The 21420-nt window shown below is 41.4% G+C and overlaps 1 protein-coding gene across 1 annotated transcript in view; it reads right to left on the bottom strand.

Moving 5' to 3' along the window:
* ACAD11 (acyl-CoA dehydrogenase family member 11) overlaps positions 1–20475 on the bottom strand; it is a 59322-nt gene extending 38847 nt beyond the window's left edge. The window contains exons 1-10 of the mRNA XM_065399243.1: positions 20339–20475; positions 14695–14794; positions 12473–12598; positions 10188–10349; positions 7871–8035; positions 6746–6893; positions 6037–6158; positions 5137–5243; positions 4605–4731; positions 2074–2151 (exon numbers count right to left, since the gene is read on the bottom strand). Coding sequence (XP_065255315.1) covers positions 2074–2151; positions 4605–4731; positions 5137–5243; positions 6037–6158; positions 6746–6893; positions 7871–8035; positions 10188–10349; positions 12473–12598; positions 14695–14794; positions 20339–20475 — 1272 coding nt within the window. The remainder of the gene's footprint in view (positions 1–2073; positions 2152–4604; positions 4732–5136; positions 5244–6036; positions 6159–6745; positions 6894–7870; positions 8036–10187; positions 10350–12472; positions 12599–14694; positions 14795–20338) is intronic.
* Positions 20476–21420: the final 945 nt, after the last annotated feature.

The following is a 21420-nucleotide window of genomic DNA, read 5'->3' as shown; positions in this document are numbered from 1 at the left end:
CACACGCTCGTGCCTGCATATGTGCTGGGGTGGGAGAGGGAAGGAAGGAAGGGAAAGGCTAAGGGCTTGTCAACACTATGCAGCTTTTAGCGACAAGGCTGTGTCGACACAGCCTTGTCGCTAAAAGTCAGAGTGTGTAAATGCTCTTTTTCGGTACTTTGTCGGCACTTTTGCCGACAAAATATTTCCAGCCCCGCGGGCAGCAGAGCATTCCTGCGGACAAAGCCGCGTTCACACTGCCACTTGCATCCGCAAAACTTTTGTCTTGGGGGGGGGTTGGGGGGGGGGGGCTTTAAGTACCCGTGAAAGACAAAAGTTTTGTCAACTTTGCAGTGTAGACAAGCCCTCAGACAGGTCTCCCACTTTTTCTCCAGTCTCACTTCTCTTTTTTAAAGTTTCTAGCTGCTCTGGTTATGAATAAAGACTTGAAAATGTGACCCAGCTGTAACTGATGTAATCACATCTGCCTGAGACTGCAGAGAGCCTGAAATAGCAGCTCTGAGAGGTGTGAACATCCCCATTCATTTCGGTATGTGCTAACTTCTGAAATGATCACACTTTAAATGTCAGTGTTGTTAACTATTTCACTGCTCAAAGCATGTAAGAAAGGAGATGAAGAACCAATATGAAGACAATCTGCTCTGAGACTCCGCTCATACTGTAAAAAAGTCTAGATGGAGTACCTGGGCTAAACAAACCTTAAACAAGGTTTAGGGTTAGATATACAGAGACCTCAGCCTGCTTAGTACCCTGGCAAACACACCATTAAAATCCTTTTAAGCTTTTATTAAAAAGATATAGAAAAGCAGGACAAACAGTTAAAGCATTTGGAATGTAAAGTAAGGCTTTCATTTCAAGAACAATCCTTATTCCCTTTCTCTTTCGCTGGAGAGTGTCTTTAAAAGAAAAAATAACCTTTGTTTGACCGTTTTTAAGATAGTAATAACTCTTCTTTTTTGTGGAAAAGAGAAGTTAGTTGAGACAAGCTGGAGCTGGCATTGCGGTTATTAAAGTCTGATCCCATTTCCTAAGAAGTTAAACAAGCCAGACACATAGAAAAGAAATAGCAAAGATAGAAAATGCATCTTCTGTCTCTGATGTTGAGTCACTTGCAACCTCACTGCTGGAAAAATACAGGTACAGCACACAGTGTTATCAGCCACTGTCACAGGCTTTCAGACGTATGGCAAATATGCAGTCTTGGCCAGCTAAGCCAGACTCTTATCAGACAGAAGGAAAAAGGAGAGAGTTAAGAAAGAGATGAAATAAGGCAAGGAAGGAAAAGGACTTGGGGGGGATGGGGCAAGACAAAGTCTCACACTGCAAGTGACGAATGGGATTTAGCTAGAGCCAGCGGAGATGGCAATGTCATCTGACTCCCTCTCTCTGGCCTGCTCTGGTTAGGACATTTCTCAGGGATTAGGATGAAGAGGGTCCAGGGACCCATGAGACGGCGGGGGTGACAGCTATGATGGTGAATCTCACTTCAGCAGCCAAATTTTCCTCCCAAAGTCTCTTCCAAAAAGGAGTGATGGGTGGAACAGCCTGACCTCTCATTTTGTTCACCAATTAGGCCTATTTTCTGACACATCATTTTGGTTCAATGATTTCTGGTTCCCCTCATCTCTTGATGTCAGTCCTTGAGTTATATCAGTAGGCTTTTTTGTTTGGACTAATTCAATCTGTCTCGCTTTTGCATCTTTCCCCATCAGCATTTGTTGTTATGGGTTATTGTGACATCTTATGAAATTATGCTCACTTCTTGGAGTTGAGTTCACAATTAGGGTAAATCTGTAGGCCCAATTATCACAGCATCACCATATGGCAGGATTGTAAGGGGGCACAAATGGTTTTATTTTCCTGAGCTTTCAAAAGCTTGGGAAATACTGTATTACCACGTGTATTTTTAAACTGCATTTCCTTTTTAAAAGCTTATTGTATTTTATATGCATAAGAGAAACATGATTATCTAAAAGGTAAACTACTCTAGGTAATATTTGCTTAGGCAATTGCAGCAACTCCCTCATTTCCATCATCACTGCAATACTCAGGCAAACATTCACTTTGTAGTACCTTCAGTTTCTCAATCACTGAAGGTTTCGTCCATCTGTCCAGTGAATTTTCATCCCTGGCATAGTACTCAACCACTTCCTTAAAAACAAACAAACAAACACACAATAAAAAGTAATAATATATGGTGTCTTCTACTACCTCTTTCCCAGTCTCCACAAACCACAATGAATTCCTATTAAATACTAGAAGTGCATCTTTATTGTACAAGAGCATATGTTAAATAATTAAAAACAAAAAAATTAAAACCCTAATTGCAATCTGATTATGTCTCACACATATGAAACAGGTTTAAGACTCCTCATGAAATTTAGCCAAAACAGCACCTCACTTCAGATATAAAAGTGACTCAATACTATTTAAAACACTTACCTGACGGTGTTTGAAGTTCAACATTTTCTGAAGATATGAGTAAGCACCTGTCATGACTAGTATTCTTGAAGGGTAATTGTATATGAAATTAATGACACCATGATGAAATAATCACTACTATATAAAACTTGATGTATGATGACACAGCACATACAGTACTAACAGTGCAATATTGCAACATGCAAGCTAGTTATCCAATTTTAGTATGCAACAAGTGGAAACATGAAGAATACAGCTGTTTCTCTAAATAACAGATGATCTTTTCATTGTGTACTCAGTCATCTGGAGCACTAGATATTAGCACTGTATACGGCTGTGCCCTTCATAGCAATCCTAATGCTAAAAGTTGCTCTCTAGGGGACATTTTGAAGACTAATTTTTTTATGCACTGATTATATTCCACAGTTTTTAGTGCTTTTTATTCAGGGATCTCAAAGCACTTTTCAAACAACTTTTGGGAGGTTAAATGACTCATTATACTGAAAGGTTAAATGGCCTATCTAAAGCCACACAGTGAATCAGGTTCAGGAACAGAATTCAGGAGTCCTGACTTCCCAACCCCAGCTGTAGCAAACAATCAAAAACAAACATACATTTCCTTTAAAGGATTATGTAGGAAACTTTCAATATTGTTTTTTGTTAGTTAAACACACATTCCTTAGAACATGTTTTTTCCTGAAGAGAAACAAAACTAGTTGTGACCAAAAGATGGCTGCTTGACCTTTGACAAAATCTTTCAGAAACAAGAGGTATCTTTCATCTGGAGCAGGTACATTAAGAAATCATCTTGTTTTTCATAATTATGGACCTCTCTGGCCATTTCCACTATCAGCTTTCAAGCCTACATTAATGTCAGACACATCTAGGAACTGAGGGCATGTTGATATATTACAGAAGTGTACTTAATATCAGATATAAACAGCACTTTACCTTTCCCATAGCCCTTTCTAACAAGGGCAAGGTTAACATTCCACCCAGGATGGGGGGGTAAGAACAGCAGCCTTCTTCCTGGATGACAAACAATCCTCCAATGCAATTCTTCCCTCTGGGACACAATCAAGCCTCTAGCATTCATAGCAGCATATTATGACTCCTCAAGAAGCAACATCCTATAGTCCTGGGAACTTACAGTCAAATACTTTACTGAATATTATATTAACTTCTAACAATATCACTAAAGCAGGACACCAAAGTTTTTATCAAATTAACCTGGTTGCAAGGCATGTTACCTCCCACACACCAAACAAGAGACCAGTCTAGAGAAAGTAAACAACCTAGCGATGCAGGCAAAGAACAATCACAGGGACAAAATGCATATTCAAGTAGAGTATTAGTCAAAAAACTGCTTCTTTCAGAAGGCTTGGATCTTCAGACTTAATCCCAACAAGCAGATTGTCCTGAGGGTCAGAGATGTTGTAAGGGAGTTAGTCACAGTGCATACTGTAATGCAATGATTAGTCATGACAACACATTAAACAAGGATAGTTGGCAATGATTATACCATAGTTACCTTCAGCTAAGGATCTCAAAGCACTTTACAAACAATTAATTATCATAAACAACTTTGTAAGAAGAGAAAAAAAAATAGATACAGAGTGAGGCTGAGCAACATCCCTAGGATCACACTTAAGTCAGCAGCAACATTGGGAACTCAAGTATCAACCCTAATCTCCTGCTTTCAACACTCCCTTGGAACTGAAGAACCATGAACCTCAAAAAGCTAAAGGAGAAACAATCTGGGCCAGGATTCAGGCAGACCCTGTATGGTAACACTGTGTGGACCGTCAACATCTTCCAGTTTGTGAGCTAGTCAGAGCGCAATAGTGCTTATCTATTCCAACATCAGGAACCCCCTTTGCACTCACTCACTACAACAGAGTTCTGTCTTTTTTCTACTGTGAAAGATACTATTGTATGTGTTATTAGTATTTTCCTCCATTCAATATTCTTCCTTTAGCATTCACTAATTCATAGACTGTACTTTGGATAGATTTTGTTGCCAAGGCTATACTGATTTATAATGAGTCATAATCTGCAATCATCACTGACTGGACAAAATTAAGCTCTGTCTCTGTTCCTAAACAAAGTGAAGATGTGAGCTGTGAAGTAAGCTCTGCATTTCTGCACAAACACACTCTACTTCCTGAAGAAAAAGCTTCTACCTTTTCAGCTGGAAACACGTGCTGCTTCATGAACCGCTTCACCTTCAGCAGAACCTCCTGGCCTTTTTTAGTCTGCTGGAACAGCTCTCCTGTACCGCTGGGTTGTGCATCACTGGTGAAAGAAGTTCTAGGGAACAAAATTAAAATAAATAAATAAGGTCAGGTTCTCCTGATGTTAATACAAACTTCCTTACACGAATATATAACTATGTAAAGAAATATATAAGAAAGCTGTGAAAGGTTTGACCTGAGTTAGCCAAGCCTTTTAGGACATATCAACACAGGGATAAAAGACCCAGGTCAGCTGACTCAGGCTCGTAGGGCTTGGGCTGTAGGGCTGAAAAACTGCTATGTAGTCATTCGGGTTGCAAGGATTGAGGGTCCCACAGCTTGGACTACAGCCTGAGCACAAATGTCTACACAGCAATTTTTCGGCTACGGAGCCCGAGCTCTGTGAGCCCAAATCAGTTGACCCAGGCCAGCTGGGTTTTATTTTTATTTCTGCATAGACATATCCAACAAGTGCTCTTACCTTTTTGAGAGCAGTAATCCCGTTTCTGCCAAGGGTTTCACCATCTCAGCGAACTCATAACTATTCTCTGCAGAAGAATTTCCAAGGAGATATCTAGCATATACACCCTAAAACCAAATGAAATAGACATGTATGATTTAATTATCTGCTTAAAACTGGAGTCCCATATGACAGATAATCTGTGTGAAGTGGTGGGCAAAATTAAATGCATATATTCCCAATAAAAAGAAGTAGTCAGTGTTCCAATATAAAAGTTGGTCGCATTTTACTTGAATACATTACTATTGCCATTGATCCTTTTCCAATCAGTAGTGATACTGAGACACAAAAAGAAAATACTCACTCCATTGTAGACAGACTAATGGTCCAAGTCCGAAGGACAACCAACAAAATCAACAGCACAAGTGACAAGTATTTACTGTGCAAATGTCATATACATAATTATAAAAGTTTAAAAACAAGTTCATGTGGGGCCTGATCTAGTGCCGGCTGATGTCAATGGATTCCCATCTGTTGATTTCAATAGGCACTGGATGGGGCCCACAATGCTCAGAGTTTAAAGGACAGTGTATGTGATTTTTCCTGAGGGCCCCCCCCATCATCTAGCATCCATGGTGATCATATCCAAAATGAACAAATCTAAAGAAGGCTAATGTCTGTTTTAAAAATTCTCAAGTTAGCCATCATCTGATCAGTAGTTTTATAAAGGGAACAATAGCCCAAACAGCTACTAGTGACAGGCAGAAAACGCACGACAGCTTTTAAAAGAATAAATAAAATTACAAAAGCTTTTCAACTTTATAACATTTCAATATTTACATTTTAAATCTACATTACCAAACTACAAATATTCGTAATAAAACTATAAGAACATATATTAGGTATCAATGAAAACGTTACCTGGCATATTCCAGCTATTTTAAAATATGAAAGAGCAAGAAAGAAATTCAAGTTGGGTAAATCTGTGCTAATACCCCTGCAGCGGCAGTAAACTGAAATCAATTCTTCAAGTGATGGAATTCCTAGGAAAACCATACAGAATATTTAGCATGTCCAAAACTTTTCTCTTTCTTGGTTTTTAAATTCTAATTAATGTTTTACCAGTTATGCTGCTTGTTTAGTCTTACAAACTATATTCAATTTACAAATACAAAAAAATAAACTAGTAAGTGTCACATACTGGTTCTCATGCACTAATATAATGCTGTTATATTTGGGAGCCAAACACAAATGGGGACTGTTCATATTTCAACCAAATATAAACAGAACATTTTTTGGGTCAGTAAAAAAAATAATATTGTTGTCTTGTCTTTTAACATGAAGATTAAATTTTAGGCTTAAGTTTTCTGGCAGTGTCTCTAAGAAAAATAGCATTCAAAATATCTTTTCACTTAAAGGAATACTATTAATAACCACATAAGTATATTGAAATATACATTTCCTATCTATAGTTTTCTAGAATGTAATAAACATGTTGTTAGTAAACTATGGAAGTTATTTACAAGTTTAGTATGGTATGGTTAATAGTTGTCTATCAACTGTTTATAAAGATAAAAAACTAAATAGAAATCAATTTTTAAAAAACTAATTTCAACAAAATTACAATTACCTACAGTATCTCTAAAACTCAAGGTACCCCCTTGGCCTAACTGTTTAATTGTGTTAGGCCAGAAGTAAAATGCAGCAGTATAAGCTAAATCTGCTAAAGGATGCCCAGTGGTTGAAAGTTCCCAGTCCAGGACTGCCACAACACGAGCCTAAATAAATAAAAAAAATTATCAGATGAATGATAAAGGCAAGCAAGTTAAATTAACTACATCCACACATGCCTTCCCATTTAGAAGACACGTGACCTGCCCTTTGGAGCGTGCCCCCCTACTATGGGGAGGCACCAGTTGTATATGGGGCACCCTCGGGGGAGGGGGCGGAACAGGGGTGGGAAGAGGTGGGGCGGGGATGGAGCATTAGGGGAAGGGGCCTAGGATGGAGTGGGGGGTCGAGCATCTCCTGGGAAATCTGGAAGTCGGCACCTATGCTCCTAGGCGCATGCTGGGTGGTACCAGCGGCAGCAAAGGCACTGACCAGGCAGGCATGTGCAAGCCCTGGCCATGCCTGAAGAGCACACCCAGCAGTTCGCTGGGCACCAGCGGGGGCCCACTGACTGTTCTGCCCTGGGGCCTGGAATTGCTGTCAATGGGCCTGCCTTACTTTCACAGTTTTTTTTTCTTCTTCTCCCTTGTTTTTACTGAGATTGCATATTATATATTTAGACCTTTTAGCTCTGTGTTTGCACAGAGTCTATGAGGAGGACTACCAGGCCCTATGATAATACTAATAATAGGTCCTGATCCCAAACCACCTGAAGTTAATGTGGAAGTCTTTCCATTGACTTCAGCAGGCTTTGGATCAGGCACTTGAGCAAATCAATGATACTTGAGCACATGCTTGACTCTTAAGTGTATTTTATGGTTCCCTTTTTGAGCTGTATATTCCAAGTACAATAATGGAGCAGGATTGTTTGCACTGGGGGATGTGAAAATGGGAAGAGGGAAAAGAAGGTCTAATGAATCAGAGTTAGGTTAGTGAATTTGTTTTAAGCAGTCCTTAAATTTATCTCAAGAAAATTGTGCTCTGCAACACCTGTCAATGTCTATTATGAAGGTAGGAAGGTAGAGAAACAGTACAACAAGAACTAAGAAGTATGATTAAATATGTATGTATATGTTTGGGGTACCTCTCTTGGATGGAAAATGATGTTATCTATTCTAAAATCTCCATGAATCAGATTTTCTTCATTATCACCAGCTGGCAAGTTGTTCATTAACCACTCAGCCAGCTGGTTCATAGCAGGAATGTCTACATGAGCAGATGCATCATACTGTTTTTTCCAAGTTGTAACCTGAAAATATAAAGAACAAGTAAAACAACTGGGAAATCAAACATCAGCTATTTTAAAGCAGAACATTATACAGTTGAGGGAGCGAGCCATTCAAACTTCCTTTTTACTTGTTATAATTCAAAAGTGTTGAAAAAAATATTTGTCACCATATACCATCCCTTTTCTGTGATGGTCTTACTCTTCACTTTTATAATTATGGCTATGAATATGTAGCTAAGATGGTTATGAAACATGATGCACAGTCAATTTTTCCACTGGAAATAGAGACAAAGGCCATTGTTGAGATTTTCTATTCACCAGTAAACTTCTTGGCACTCATTTTTTTCCTCTGTCTCTTCTTGGAACTCTAGGCTGACACAGCCAATTGATTTTATTTAAAAGACAATAATACATTATGTTCCAGTCATAACTATGCACAGGTGTAGGGACACACTCACATGCAGCTAGTTGTGGGCCTGGGAATTAGAACTCTAAGGTGAAGAAATGTAACTGGCAGGAATATGCTTGATTCTGTTATTGCCCTATTGCATTTAAAATGCCATAAATGAAGACAAATACTGGCTAGATCTAAAGGATTTGCACTTACTATAATTTGTACATATGCATTCCTATCATGTTTTCTCTAGCTCTTCAGCCCACTATGGTCAGCTGCTCCAGCCCATTCAGTCTGCCCTCTATGTTCCCTTTTGAATGTCCACTGTTATGGTTTTAGGCCTGGTCTACACTACAGACCTATATTGGTATAACTACATCGCTCAGGGGTGTGAAAAATCCACACCCTTGAGCAACGTAGTTATACCGACCTAATCCTCTATGTAGATAGTGCTATGTAGGCTGAAGAGCTTTTCCTACCGACATAGGTACTGCCTCTCAGGGAGGTGGATTAACTATGCCGATGGGAGAGCTCTCTCCTGTTGGCTTAGAGTGTCTTCATTAAAGCGCTAGAGTGGCACAGCTGCATCAGTGCACCTGCACCAATGCATCACTTGCTCTTAGTTAACAAACCACATCCCACTGCACTTTTCTGTCTGTTGCTTAGCTGCTCTAAGCTTCTATTTCACCTTTGCTCGTGGGTCTCTGTTTTTTCAAGCCCTCGGAGCTCAGTCACTTCCAATGACTCACTCTGATTACAGCCACCCAAAGGACTTCTGCTTCCTTAACCCCTCTGATACCAGCTAAGCTATTTTGATCTCTGTTCATTGCTCTTGGCCTTTAGATTATCTTAGAGATCCAATAAGGTACAGAAGAGAATTCAAGAAGGTTTAATAAATAGCAGAAAATTGCACCTCTCAATCTCTGGCCTTTGTTTCTATCACCAGTGGAAGGCTGAGTGCATATTTTGTTTCATAACCTTGCTATATGCTACAAAAGTAAGCACAACAGAAAATCAAACACCATGGATCAACTCCTCAGAAATACTGTTGAATAAGCTTTAATACTTCCACATCTTCACACTAAAACAAAAAGAAATAGTGACATACAGATTCAATTTCTGAAGCTCAGGACACTTTCTCTAAAAAACAACTTAGGACCAGATTCTGACCTAGGCTGCACCACTATAGATCTGCAGCAACTCCCCTGAAGTTATTCTTGATTTATACTGGTGTAACATATCAGATTCTGACCCACTGGGAATACATGATTAAGATCCTTTCCAGCTTGTTCTAAAAGGGACAAAGCAAGTCCCTATATCAACTGGCACAGGTGATTCAAATTCATGAAAATTAATCTTGGGAGTGCTATTCCTGCTTCTGGATTTTGACAGTGTTGTTATACCCTTAGTAGCTCATTAGCTTTAAATCTGTACTAAATATCTCTGGGAAGGGGAAAGGACACTGAAAGATAGACCTGATCTTTGTTGTATTTCAAATATAAATCCCACTGCACGTGTAATTCCAAATCTGGAGATGTGACACAGGTGAATGGATACTACAGTATGATAATAGGACCATAGACTTTATCAATGTGTTTATCAACACAATAACATATAGAGTAATTGAACTAATTATAAGATACTAGGTAAAGCCAAAATCTTGAATAGTTTAAAGATGTTCGTTATTTTTAAAGACATTGATATAAAGTGTTGTAACCAAATGAATACAAATGAAACATTCAAGGGTATTACAAAGTAAGTGGCTTTTGAGACCATTACCTGCCTCCTACAGTATCCTGGTCCTCTGCCATATCCTTGGAGACCCAATGAATGCAAACTGAATGAGTGCAACCGGGCCAGGGTTTCTATCATAGCAACATACAAAGCAGATCGCTCTGCTGGACTGACTTCAGGTAGTGTGAGGTCTCGGAATATGCGACCCTAAAGACATCATAAATCAGATATTTGGTTGGATGGAAGGAGGAGGGGAGGGAAAGGTCACACAGCTCAACAGCACAAGATGCGTATGACGTATTAACAGTCACTGCGTCAGTAATCTCTTCCTCGCCCATTTGTTTCTTGTCCAGGACGGTCAAGGCACTCTTGCTCACTGAAATCCAAAAACTACCAATCTCACAGGATCTCCCTGAGCAGTGAATTTAATATATATATATATATATATATATATATATATATATATATATATATATATATCTTGTAGATCCTGAACTAGAACTCCAGAACTAGACACCCTCAAACTCTGAGGTGTGTGAAATCCAGATTGTTATTCTTGGGTCCATCTCAAATATTCTGAATCAAAATAATTCAGTGTATAAATTGAAAAACGAAATGATAAGCTCTAGTTTAATAAGGATTTTTCACATTTCAAAAACAGTTTAAAGTAATCCACTTACTTTTGGGGGGGGGGGGAGAGAAGGAGGGGCTATCATTTGCCTCTGTTGTGGACCGTTTGATGTGGGAAAAAGGAAAGACTAGACAAATTTTTCCTCTAAACCCACTCACTTCCAGCTAGTTTATGGTTTAAATAAATGTACACAGCTAATGCACTGACTAGGTTAATTTTTGCCAATTAATTGTGAAAGAATAGAATTTATTGCAGCATTACATGATACAGTTTAGTCAACATACATGTTTCATCAAGTTCTGTTCTACTTTCTAAAACCTTGGACTGTAGTAATGAGAAAAAAAAAAAAGAAAAGCAACTGAGCTATCCAATTTAGTCAAGTGTGAACTTACATGCTTGGGGAAAAAATAAATGCTAAGGCAGGGGTCGGCAACGTTCGGCACGCGGCTCGCCAGGGTAAGCACCCTGGCGGGCCGGGCAAGCACCCTGGCGGGCCGCGCCAGTTTTGTTTACCTGCTGACGCGGCAGGTTCGGCCGATCGCGGCCCCCACTGGCCGTGGTTCACCGTCCCGGGCCAATGGGGGCGGCGAGAAGCCGCGGCCAGCACATCGCTCGCCCGCGCCGCTTCTCGCCGCCCCCATTGGCCCGGGACGGCAAACCGCGGCCAGTGGGGGCCGCGATCGGCCGAACCTGCCGCGTCAGCAGGTAAATAAAACTGGCCCGGCCCGCCAGGGTGCTTACCCTGGCGAGCCGCGTGCCGAACATTGCCGACCCCTGTGCTAAGGGAACTAGATTTATTAAAAAGAAACTTCTTGCTCGAGACAAGACAGAGAAAATTCCAACTTTATAAATGTGCCAAAGCAAAGATGGAAGTAAGTTTTTCAAAGTTAATCTAGTTGGAAGCAGTATTAGAACATGGTTAACAAAACAAACAAACACCCAACTCATCTGTCTCCTAAACTGAACACACAACCTGATGATTTGATATTAACCCACTTTCTTGTCATTTTATTTGTTTACAGATAGTTTATGCTTTTGCTTATTTAGATTAGTTAATAAAATATAGAACACTGGAAGCACGTGGTTTGGAGGTTTCCTTCACAGACATTAGTGTTCTGAATCTGAGGAGTCCCCAGAGTAAATAAGAGGCACCTCTGTGACCTATCGAGAGGTGGTCCATAGACCGGCCCTATATTCCTATAATTGCTGCCTGAACTAGAACTCTGTTAGCTTTTGAAAAACAGTTGGCTAATGCCTTCATCAGTTCTTTCAAAAAAACACTGTGGACCCAGAAACTTCGAGGGCCTGGGATGGAGAACAGTTACCCAACCTTAAAGCCGGACCAGCTCCCCCTAATAAGTCTAGGGTTTTCACACCAGTGATCCTGCCTGACAACCAACCTGAGAAGATCATGTTGAATGGTGAGCCAAACACATGACCCTGCGAGCGAGGAATAAGTCCTAAAAAAACTGAAGTAAATTGGGGCTATTGGTGATCAGCACCTCTGAAAAAAACCAAGCATTTTTATTTAGGTGCCTAAAACGGGGCTTAGGAGTCCTATTCTAGGCACCCAAGATTGAAAAATTTTATCAAGGTTCTTATTTCAACATAGCAAATGTTAGCTATTTTAAAGCAGCTTGCAATGGAAATAAAACCAAAAAGAAAACAAAACAAAAAACTACAACAGGTATTGACTAACCTGTACATGTTCCATCACATAAAATTCAGTTCCAATCACAGAAACATCACTGCAATACAGTAGGGGCTCAGGGACTGGAAATCCAGCTGCAAATAATGCTTTCTGCACATGATATTCTCTATCAACCTAAGAAGGATATAGTATGGTAGGTACAGAATAATGTTCAAATTCTTCAAACACATTTAATTAAATTTATTGTACATATATACAGAATATAACACTTTGCCCTACTAAACACCAAGCGCTGGATTATGTATGCAGTACAGAACACTGCTACTGGTGTGTGCATTTGAATAATTAATTGCATTTTCTAACATTTCTAACATTCAACAGTCACTTAAACTTTTATGCCAATAGTTACGCGAGGGAAATAGCCCACTTGAGAGTTGGGCCTGGTATAACCTTTAATTTTCTTTATCTTAAATCAGATTTATATTAACAACATCTAGAGCAGCTCTGTCTCTGGGTTAAAGTTGCTAAGAGCAAGACAACCCTTCAGCCAGTTAAAGCAACTAACTGTTAGTTCCCCAGTTCCTTGTCAGTATAGGGGTCATGTGACAGTTGCAAAGCGGCCTATACATTTGTTTTAAGAAATGCGAAAAGAGGAAATATGGAGATGTGTGAGATGTATAAGTGTGGGCAAGGGAAGTTATAGCCATCAACATATCAAGGCCTTCTAATGAATTGGTGCCATCTGTACCAGCCAACTAAAGACAAAGACCACTACAGAGTATGCTGGCCTAAGTGCCCAGAAGACTTTGCCAGCACCGAGTTACTGACCAGACATGACATCACCCAATCCCCTGATCTGCAGTCCTGACTGATGCAATGTGACGCCAAAGACCACACAAGCCGAAGAATGCATCTTTTTCCTTAAGTATTTCCCCCTTTTTCTTGTGTTGTTATTGGGTGGTGATGCCCCCATTATTATTATTCTCTAACACTTTTGAGGTGTGCACATGTGTGTTTAAATGATTGCATGCATATGTGAGTTCATTTGTAGTAAGCAACATTAATCATTTCCTAATTCAAGTTCTAGGCAGTCCTGCTTTAAACTTAGACTGTTGCCCTGAATAGTGAGGGGTGTCAGCAACACCACGCTACTCTACAGGAGAAGTAAGAGCTGTCAACTGCTGTTGTATCAAAGACTGGGTAATTAAACCAGAGAGGGAGTGATCAGTATAGTCACTAAGCACACAGGAACTTTGGAAGGAGTCTAAACATTGCTTCAAGGGCTGAGAGGTAAACAAGTTTGGTTCTGATTCTGAAACATTCAACCAGTTCAATAGATTACCTTGCCATGAGCAAGACCCCGTAACTGGTGGTCAGAGCTAAGCAGGTGGCTGCCTCCTCAAGTTTCTGTATTTGTAAAAATTGATCATGTGCTGTAGTAGTTTTATGATTAAGGTTACGATTATGTCATGGAGGTCACAGAATCTGTGACTTCCAGAGACCTCCGTGACATTTTCTGCCCGCAGCTCTCAGCCACGGCTGGCAGTGGGCCCCCAGTAGCTACCCAACTGCAGTGGGGGGAAAACCTCGAGGCTGCCCAGCCACAGTGGGCAGCAAGGGGACCCCACATGGGCTCAGCTGTGGCAGGGGGGACCCCAGAGCCCCCAGCTGCTGTGGGGGGCAAGGGGACCCCAGAGCCCCCAGCTGCTGTAGGTGCTAGACCCTCCTCCCTCCGCATTTTGTCAGGGATATTTTTAGTAAAAATCAGGGACAGGTGATGGGTGTTCGTGAATTTTTGTTTGTTGCCCATGACCTGTCCCTGATTTTTACTAAAAATATCCCTGACAAAATCTGAGCCTTACTTATGATTTGATTATTGTATTACTTTGATGACTTGATTAATTGGTGACTCAGTTCGTATCATTATTAATTCTAATTGTGAGCTTGATTTGATAATTGTACTGTCTAATTCTTAGTATAGTAAGTGTTTATAGTAGTTTATAGTAGTTAGCTTGGTGATAAGTTTGATTAACTTTAAATTTGCTTATTTATTAATGTGTAATAAAATCCATAAAAAGTATACAAAGCCAGTTTTTCTTTCATATTTGCAACTGGGTCAGAAACCTTTAGAATGAAGATAATTTAGCCAAGGTATTTGTGAGCCATTTGGCTCTGTCCTTAAATTAAAACATTTGTTCCTCACAGTTATGTAATTTTAGCACATGAACTATGAAATGCATTTATAGTTTGCCAAGGAATTTGTTACTCACCTTGTGAGCTCTAGGCAGAAGAGCGCCATGAGGCTTCTTTCTAAGCACATATGTCTTAAAACCCTTCTGCAAGTAAAAGGTTGGATTGGACTGGCCTGAGCTACAGAGAAACAAGAAATGAATTACTAAGAAACAAAGTTGCAAACATTTAATAGCAAGAATAACAGCAACTCCAAATTGGAAAAGTGCACATCATTGTTTGGGCTGAAGAGGATGTCCAGGTACAATTAGGGAATTCATCTCAAGGGTGTTCTTTTAAACATACAATCTTACAAATCAGCAGAGGACAGTTCAGAAAGTCGGTAGTCATGGGCTCTATTCCCAACTCTGCCACATGTTTCCTGTTTGACTTTGGAAAAGTCACAGTTATTCTATGCCTCTGTTTGCTCTTCTGTAGAAAGGAGGTAACACCCACAAAGATGTTGTGAAGATCAGTTAATGTTTTCAAAGCTCACTTAGATTCTTGGATAAAAAGTAGTAGCCTTGAAAATTTACCAATCTGGATTAAGAAAAATAGATTAATATTTTTTACAGTAGTGCATAAACTTCCTTTGACTTACAATAGATGTGACAGAAATGGGAATTTTCTGTAACACTTTATGAATGATACTTATGGCAGTTGACCCTTTGGCTTAGTATTGTTACTTTGTGGGTGCAGAAGGGGTAAAATGCTTCCCTTGGAACAGAGAAAAGGTATAAGATATTTGTGCCAGGCAGGGCCGTCCTTACCCATACGCAAAGTACGCAGCTGCGTAAGGCACCAGGAAACTTGGGGCACCAAATTTCCTGGTGCCCTGCGCAGCTGTGTACTGCTCCAGCCCCTACCCCACCTCTTCCCCAGGCCCCCCACCCCTGCGTTTCCCACCCCTGCTGTGCCCCAGCCCCGCCCCCATTCCACCCCTTCCCCAAAGCCCCCGCCCTGCTCCGCCACCGCCCCACCTCTTCCCACCCCTGAGGACTGCAGCAGGGCCGGGCCTGCACTCACCGGCAGCGGGAAGTGCAGGGACCCGGCCCCAGCTATGCTGCCGGTGAGTGCTGGGGGGTGGTTCCCCCCTGCCCCCAAGCCAGCCCCCCCCCCACAGAAGCCTGCTCCCCCCCCACAGGGGGGCAGCATAGGGCCCCATAATAGCTAGGGACGGCCCTGGTGCCAGATAACTGTCTGGGGTGATTTGAATGAGCCATCAAGTGCTGGCTGGAATCAACACATATCAATGGAAGATCCACAAAAAACAATGGGAACCCCAGTGACTAAATGATTGACACTTAACAGCAGGATGCTCAGGCAGGCTGGACATGGAAACTCAGCATGGTTTTCAAGTGGAAGTCCTGGAGGTGACAGGAATCTGCAGTAAAAACTGGGCTGACAGAGACACCGCAATTCTCACTTGGGATTGATAGACAGAGAAAGCCAAGATGGGCACTAGAGCAACCTGGCTTGGTGGAATTTTAAGGGCTAGTCTACACTACAATCACTACAGTGGTGCGGCTGTACTGCTGTAGCGCTGCTAGTGCAGACGCTTTATGCCGACCAGAGAGAGCTCTCCCATCAGCATAATTACTCCACCTCCCTGAGTGGCAGTAGTTATGTCAGTGGGAGAGCGTCTCCCACGGACATAGCGCTGTCCACATCAGTGCTTAGGTCAGTGTAACTTATGTTGCTCAGAGGGGCAGCTTTTTCACAACCCTGAGCGACAAACTGTTTCAAAGTAAGCGCTAGTGTGTACAAGCCCTAACTGTGGCCAGTCTGAACCATCTTAACCTTTGCTTCTCTACACTAACCTAAGGAGTTCCCGATGCTATATTCCAGTTGATTAATAAACCCTACTCTGTTTTGAAAAGGCTGCCTAGTCTTGCTGCAGATGTATATTTAGGGGTAAAAGTTTCTGAACAGGAATCTCCCTCAGTTGGGACTCACTGTTCAGTGCTCATGATGAGAAAGAGAAGTGTTAGAGCCCAGAGGCCAGGTATCAGAGGAGTTGAGGCCAAGTGACCAACCCTTGTGGAAAAGTGTGATCCATTGGCAATCTGGCATATAAAGGGATACTCCCAGAAGACTGCCTAAAGGCCAAGACACAGCACAGATCCTGTACATCTGTGACAATAGGTCATATCTTGAATACAGCACACATTGAGATAGTTCTCTAATCAAGGCCCCAGTCCTGTGATGGAATACAAGCAGGTGGACTTTTGCATTAGCACTGAGCCCCAGTGAAGCCCATGTTGCTCTATATGGGCACAAAGGTCTGCTCATACTCATCCAGTGCATGATCTGTCCCCTAAGGCACTGCCTGAGGCAACTGGAGAGTTTTTTAAAGATGAATATTGAAATTGGGAAGTATGCTATTAAGTCACACCTCCAATCTTAATATCATATTTATTACCAAGCAATGTAACCAGAGGGTCCCTCCCTCTTTAAATCCCTTCAGGGACTCCTCTTTCTCCACCATATCAGGTTCCAACTTCTAGTCCTCACCTTCAATGCCCTGGATTGATCCACTACCTTCTCCTCATTCAAGTTCCTCCTTAAGATTCACTCTGCACCAACCTCTATGAGATATTAGATGACTAAAACATCCATTTATTTTGTTTAAAATAAATATATTTGCTCCTCCATGCTATGCTTGCCAAATAACCATGTCATCATTCTGGTTACCCTTCTTCTTCTTCCCTAAACCCTCCGCCTACTATCTTGCTACCCTCTTTATTATGTCATGGGTAACTATGACATTCCGGGTTGCAATCCAGTACTATTGAGGGGCTGTTTCACCACTGCCCTGCAACCATGGGTGTCTCATAATGCTTTGCGGAGGTAGCTTCCAACTGGGGTCACTCAGAAACAGCCTGCCAGCAAGCAGATCACACCTGGAGTTTTGTCTACAGCTACTGCCTTGGTTCAGCAGCTCTGACACCTACAACCTGTCAGTACACACCAGTTACACTCTGGCTTCCACCAGCCTTGGTTACCATATGCAGAATTACCCCAACCCACTCCCAGATTTTCCCAAAACCTGTCTGCTCTGCACTGTCAAGCCCTCTAATGCATAGTCCAGATATATTAGGTCCATTGCCTTTCTAAGGAGTCAATATACAACAGTTTGCCACTTTCAATGGAATTGTCCACACAGTTCACAACACTGGATTAGTTTTGATTAAACAATAAAAAGTTTATTTAATTACAAAGAGATAGGTGTTAAGTGAGTACAAGTATTAAGGCATCAAATAAAAAATGTTTACAAGAAAAATAAAGATATTATGTTTTCTAGTACTAAACTTAACAAACTAGACTTTATTCAAGGTGACATTCTTACCACAGGTTTTCAGTGGCATTGCTGACAAAGTTTCAGGTAAGAATCTGCTCCCAAGGTCCTCTTAGATGCAAGAGACCGAGGGACAGGAAAAGATAACTTGGGGTGGTTTTGCCCCTCACTTTTATAGTTGAGTCACCCTTTGAAAAGCACTTTCCTGAGTGTGACCCCTAGTTAAAATTCTTTCTCGCTGAGAGCATGGAGACATGGAGTCTGATGGAGGAAGGAGGCTTCATGCTGTTTCTTTTCACTTGTGTATGCTGTTGTTGGCGAAAATGTAGATCTCTTTGTTCCTGCCCTCTTCCCTTGCCAAATAATGGCCATCTGATAGGTGATGGCCCATCAGCTTTGATGACACCTGACTAGGGGCCTCAACTTGCCTTTGTCTTGGGAAAACAGGCTTACTCACATACCAGACTTGTCTGGCAAACATACTTCAGTCATGATTTCATCTTATACTCATAACTTTACATATAATGTTGCTACACACATTTCACCATAATATTATTGACCAGCAAGTTATTAGTTTTCAAATGATACCTTACAAGGCATATTTTGTACAAAGATTATTATAATAGTGTGTGGGGTGTGAACACAGGGGTGCATTCTGTCACAGTAACATTTTCAAAAGTGCCTAATTGACTTAGGAGCCCTTGTTCCATTTTTAGAAATGACTTAGGTGCTTAGAAAACTGCATCTCATTGCAAGTCAATTACATTTATTCTCCTAAGTGTCTACGGTCTGGTCTACACTACAGAGTTAGGTTGATGCAAGACATTTAAATTTACAAAGGACATAAATCTATTTTGTCTATTCTGCTATGGTAGATGTAATCATACAGTCTTCAGTATTATAAAAAATTATATTTTAATGTCACATTCTTAGACTTATGGTCTTGTGATGTCATGTTCTTGGGGAGGAAAAAGCCACTAGCGGTTTTATAATGAGATTACCAGTATTTCCAATTTTTTGGTATATTGTCACCTCTCACTTTTTTGAGATCCAATTAAGAAGACTTAACTCACTTTTTACAAGTATTTTGTTTTAGATCACACGTGCTAATTTATCTGGTCCCTTTCTTCAAGCCATAGAACATGAGAGAACCCCAAAGGCCCCATCACTCAGAATTGTTAAGGGCCTATGCACTGTTCCTTGTCTACTTTTAACACACACAGCAATAAAGTTAATCATAAAAGAGTTCATCAAAGAATTTGTCCTTAAAGCAAATACTGTTTATTCACATTGAACTTGTGCCCAACAGGATAGGTTGCTGTTTTACAGTAAATAAACTTTGAACTCAATAACATGTTTTGTAACTGGTGAACTTTCACATTGATAACAGAAGTTACAGTATTTTGTTTCTGCATTACCGTAACATGTAGTCATGGTTTTCCTTGTTGTCCCTCTTTAACTGCACAATGAGCTCAGTGCAGTACAACACACACCTCTGGCTCTGTTCAATACATGTATTTAACTGATAAACTTTGACAACATCTGTAATCTGCCTATCATAGACACTAAGGTGATGGATGCACTAAAAACAGGTAAGATACCAAAAACTAGGCACTTTGCCTTCTTTACGGGTGATCATCCTTCCCAGCATTTCTAGGATAATTATTATTTTTATCTTTATTGCATCTTTTGAAGGATGACCCTATCTACCACAAACAACATTCACGGCTGCCAAAGTCATTCTTAGGGCTACCTAAATCAGTAGTTCTCAACCCTTCCAGACTACTGTACCCCTTTCAGGAGTCTGATTTGTCTTGCATACCCCAAGTTTCACCTCACTTAAAAACTACTTGCTTAAAATATCAGACATAAAAATACAAAAATTATTACTGAAAAAATCGCTTACTTTCTCATTTGTCTGTATGAAATGTTAGTTTGTACTGACTTCGCTAGTTCTTTTTATGTAGCCTGTTGTAAAACCAGGCAGATACCTAGATAAGTTGATGTACCCCCTGGAAGACCTCTGAGTACCCCCAGGGTTGAGAACCACTGACCTAAATGATAGCTCGCTTCACACAGTGGCGGTGCCCTCGCAATCTTACACGGGCAACCGCTGAGACGCAGACATTTGTGCCACCAGAAGACGCCACAATCTAGGGGCAGGCGGCCCAGCTCTCCTGCCCATCCCAGGTTTCCAGGGCTAATTTTCTCGAAGAGATTGTGCAAGCAAGGCTCCCTTGGCAGCTCTCACTGTCCCTGTTCTGGTGTCATGACTCGCTGCCCCAGCGTCAGGCCAGCAGCGACCGCTGTGATTTGTCCTGGGCGAGCAATGGGGAGAGGCAGCCGCAGCACGGTAGTGGGGAGACCGTCCCCGCCTGCAGGGTTACCTGTACTGCCTGGCTGTCAGCGCTTCGGGGAGCTGCACAGGAAACCCGGCCAAATGGCGGGAGAGGTATTTCTCCAGGGCTCCCTGGTCAAACCTGTGCTGCTCCCTCACCGCGGTAGTGCCAGACTCAGCTGCCATCTTCAGTCCCTCTCAGCGCTGCTGCCAAGCCCAGCCAGCGCATGTACGCTAGCAGCGTAACCACACCCCCTTCCCCTGACCTACGCCAGGCGGCACCCCTCGCCCGGCGTACGCTATTGGCGTAGACAGTCCCCTTGCCTGGAGGACCCTCCCCAGTGGGCAAGGCTCGAGTAAATTGCTTGAAGTTCGGCGATGCAGGGTGAAGGGGTCTGGCCAGTTCTGCAGTGCGAGGGAGTAGGTCGGCAAGCGGCAGTGAGAGCAAAATTAGCTCCTTCACCACTTCTCAGAGATGCCAGGAGTGTGGCTGACAGACACACAGGCAGACACAGGTGCTGGCACCTATGTGTATGTCACAGCCAAATGTTGTCACAGCCACATTTGCAAGTTTTCCGACCAACTGTAGAGCTGATTTGGAGAAAAAAAAAAGAAGAAGTGACGATTTAGTATAAAATGTGAACACGTCGGTCTTTTTGTTTGTTTTCATTCAGGTTTAGAAAATTCCAACCCTAGCTCTGGCCAGAGCATTTCACGTGCAATCACATTGACAACCTGGTTGCAATGTATCACAGACAACCACAAGGTGACTTTTAACTCACAGCTGCATCACAGCAATCATGTTGTGATGTTTAACCTACAACCATCTCACAATAGTGAGTGAAAACCATGTTGAAACATCAGCTTTTAAGCCTGCTGTGTGATGTTTAAATGAAAATGATGTTGTGACATTATCCTGATTTTTATCACAAATCTTGCTATATTTGGGTTTTTCCTTAAACTTCCAAATTCCGGAGTCAAGTGGTTGCATAGGAATTGTGGCCTTCACTTAAAAATGGAAGTTTCTAGCCCTCATGGTTGGTCTGAAAGCATTGAAAATTTGAACCTTAAAGTCTCAAAAACCAGAAGACAAATATAAAGAACCCAAAATGTATTATTTTGTAAAATCTC

The sequence above is a fragment of the Emys orbicularis genome, chromosome 2, assembly GCF_028017835.1.
Source record: "Emys orbicularis isolate rEmyOrb1 chromosome 2, rEmyOrb1.hap1, whole genome shotgun sequence".
Lineage (NCBI taxonomy): Eukaryota > Metazoa > Chordata > Testudines > Emydidae > Emys > Emys orbicularis.
Note: the sequence above shows the minus strand (reverse complement) of the source record. Positions and strands in the feature narration are given on the sequence as shown.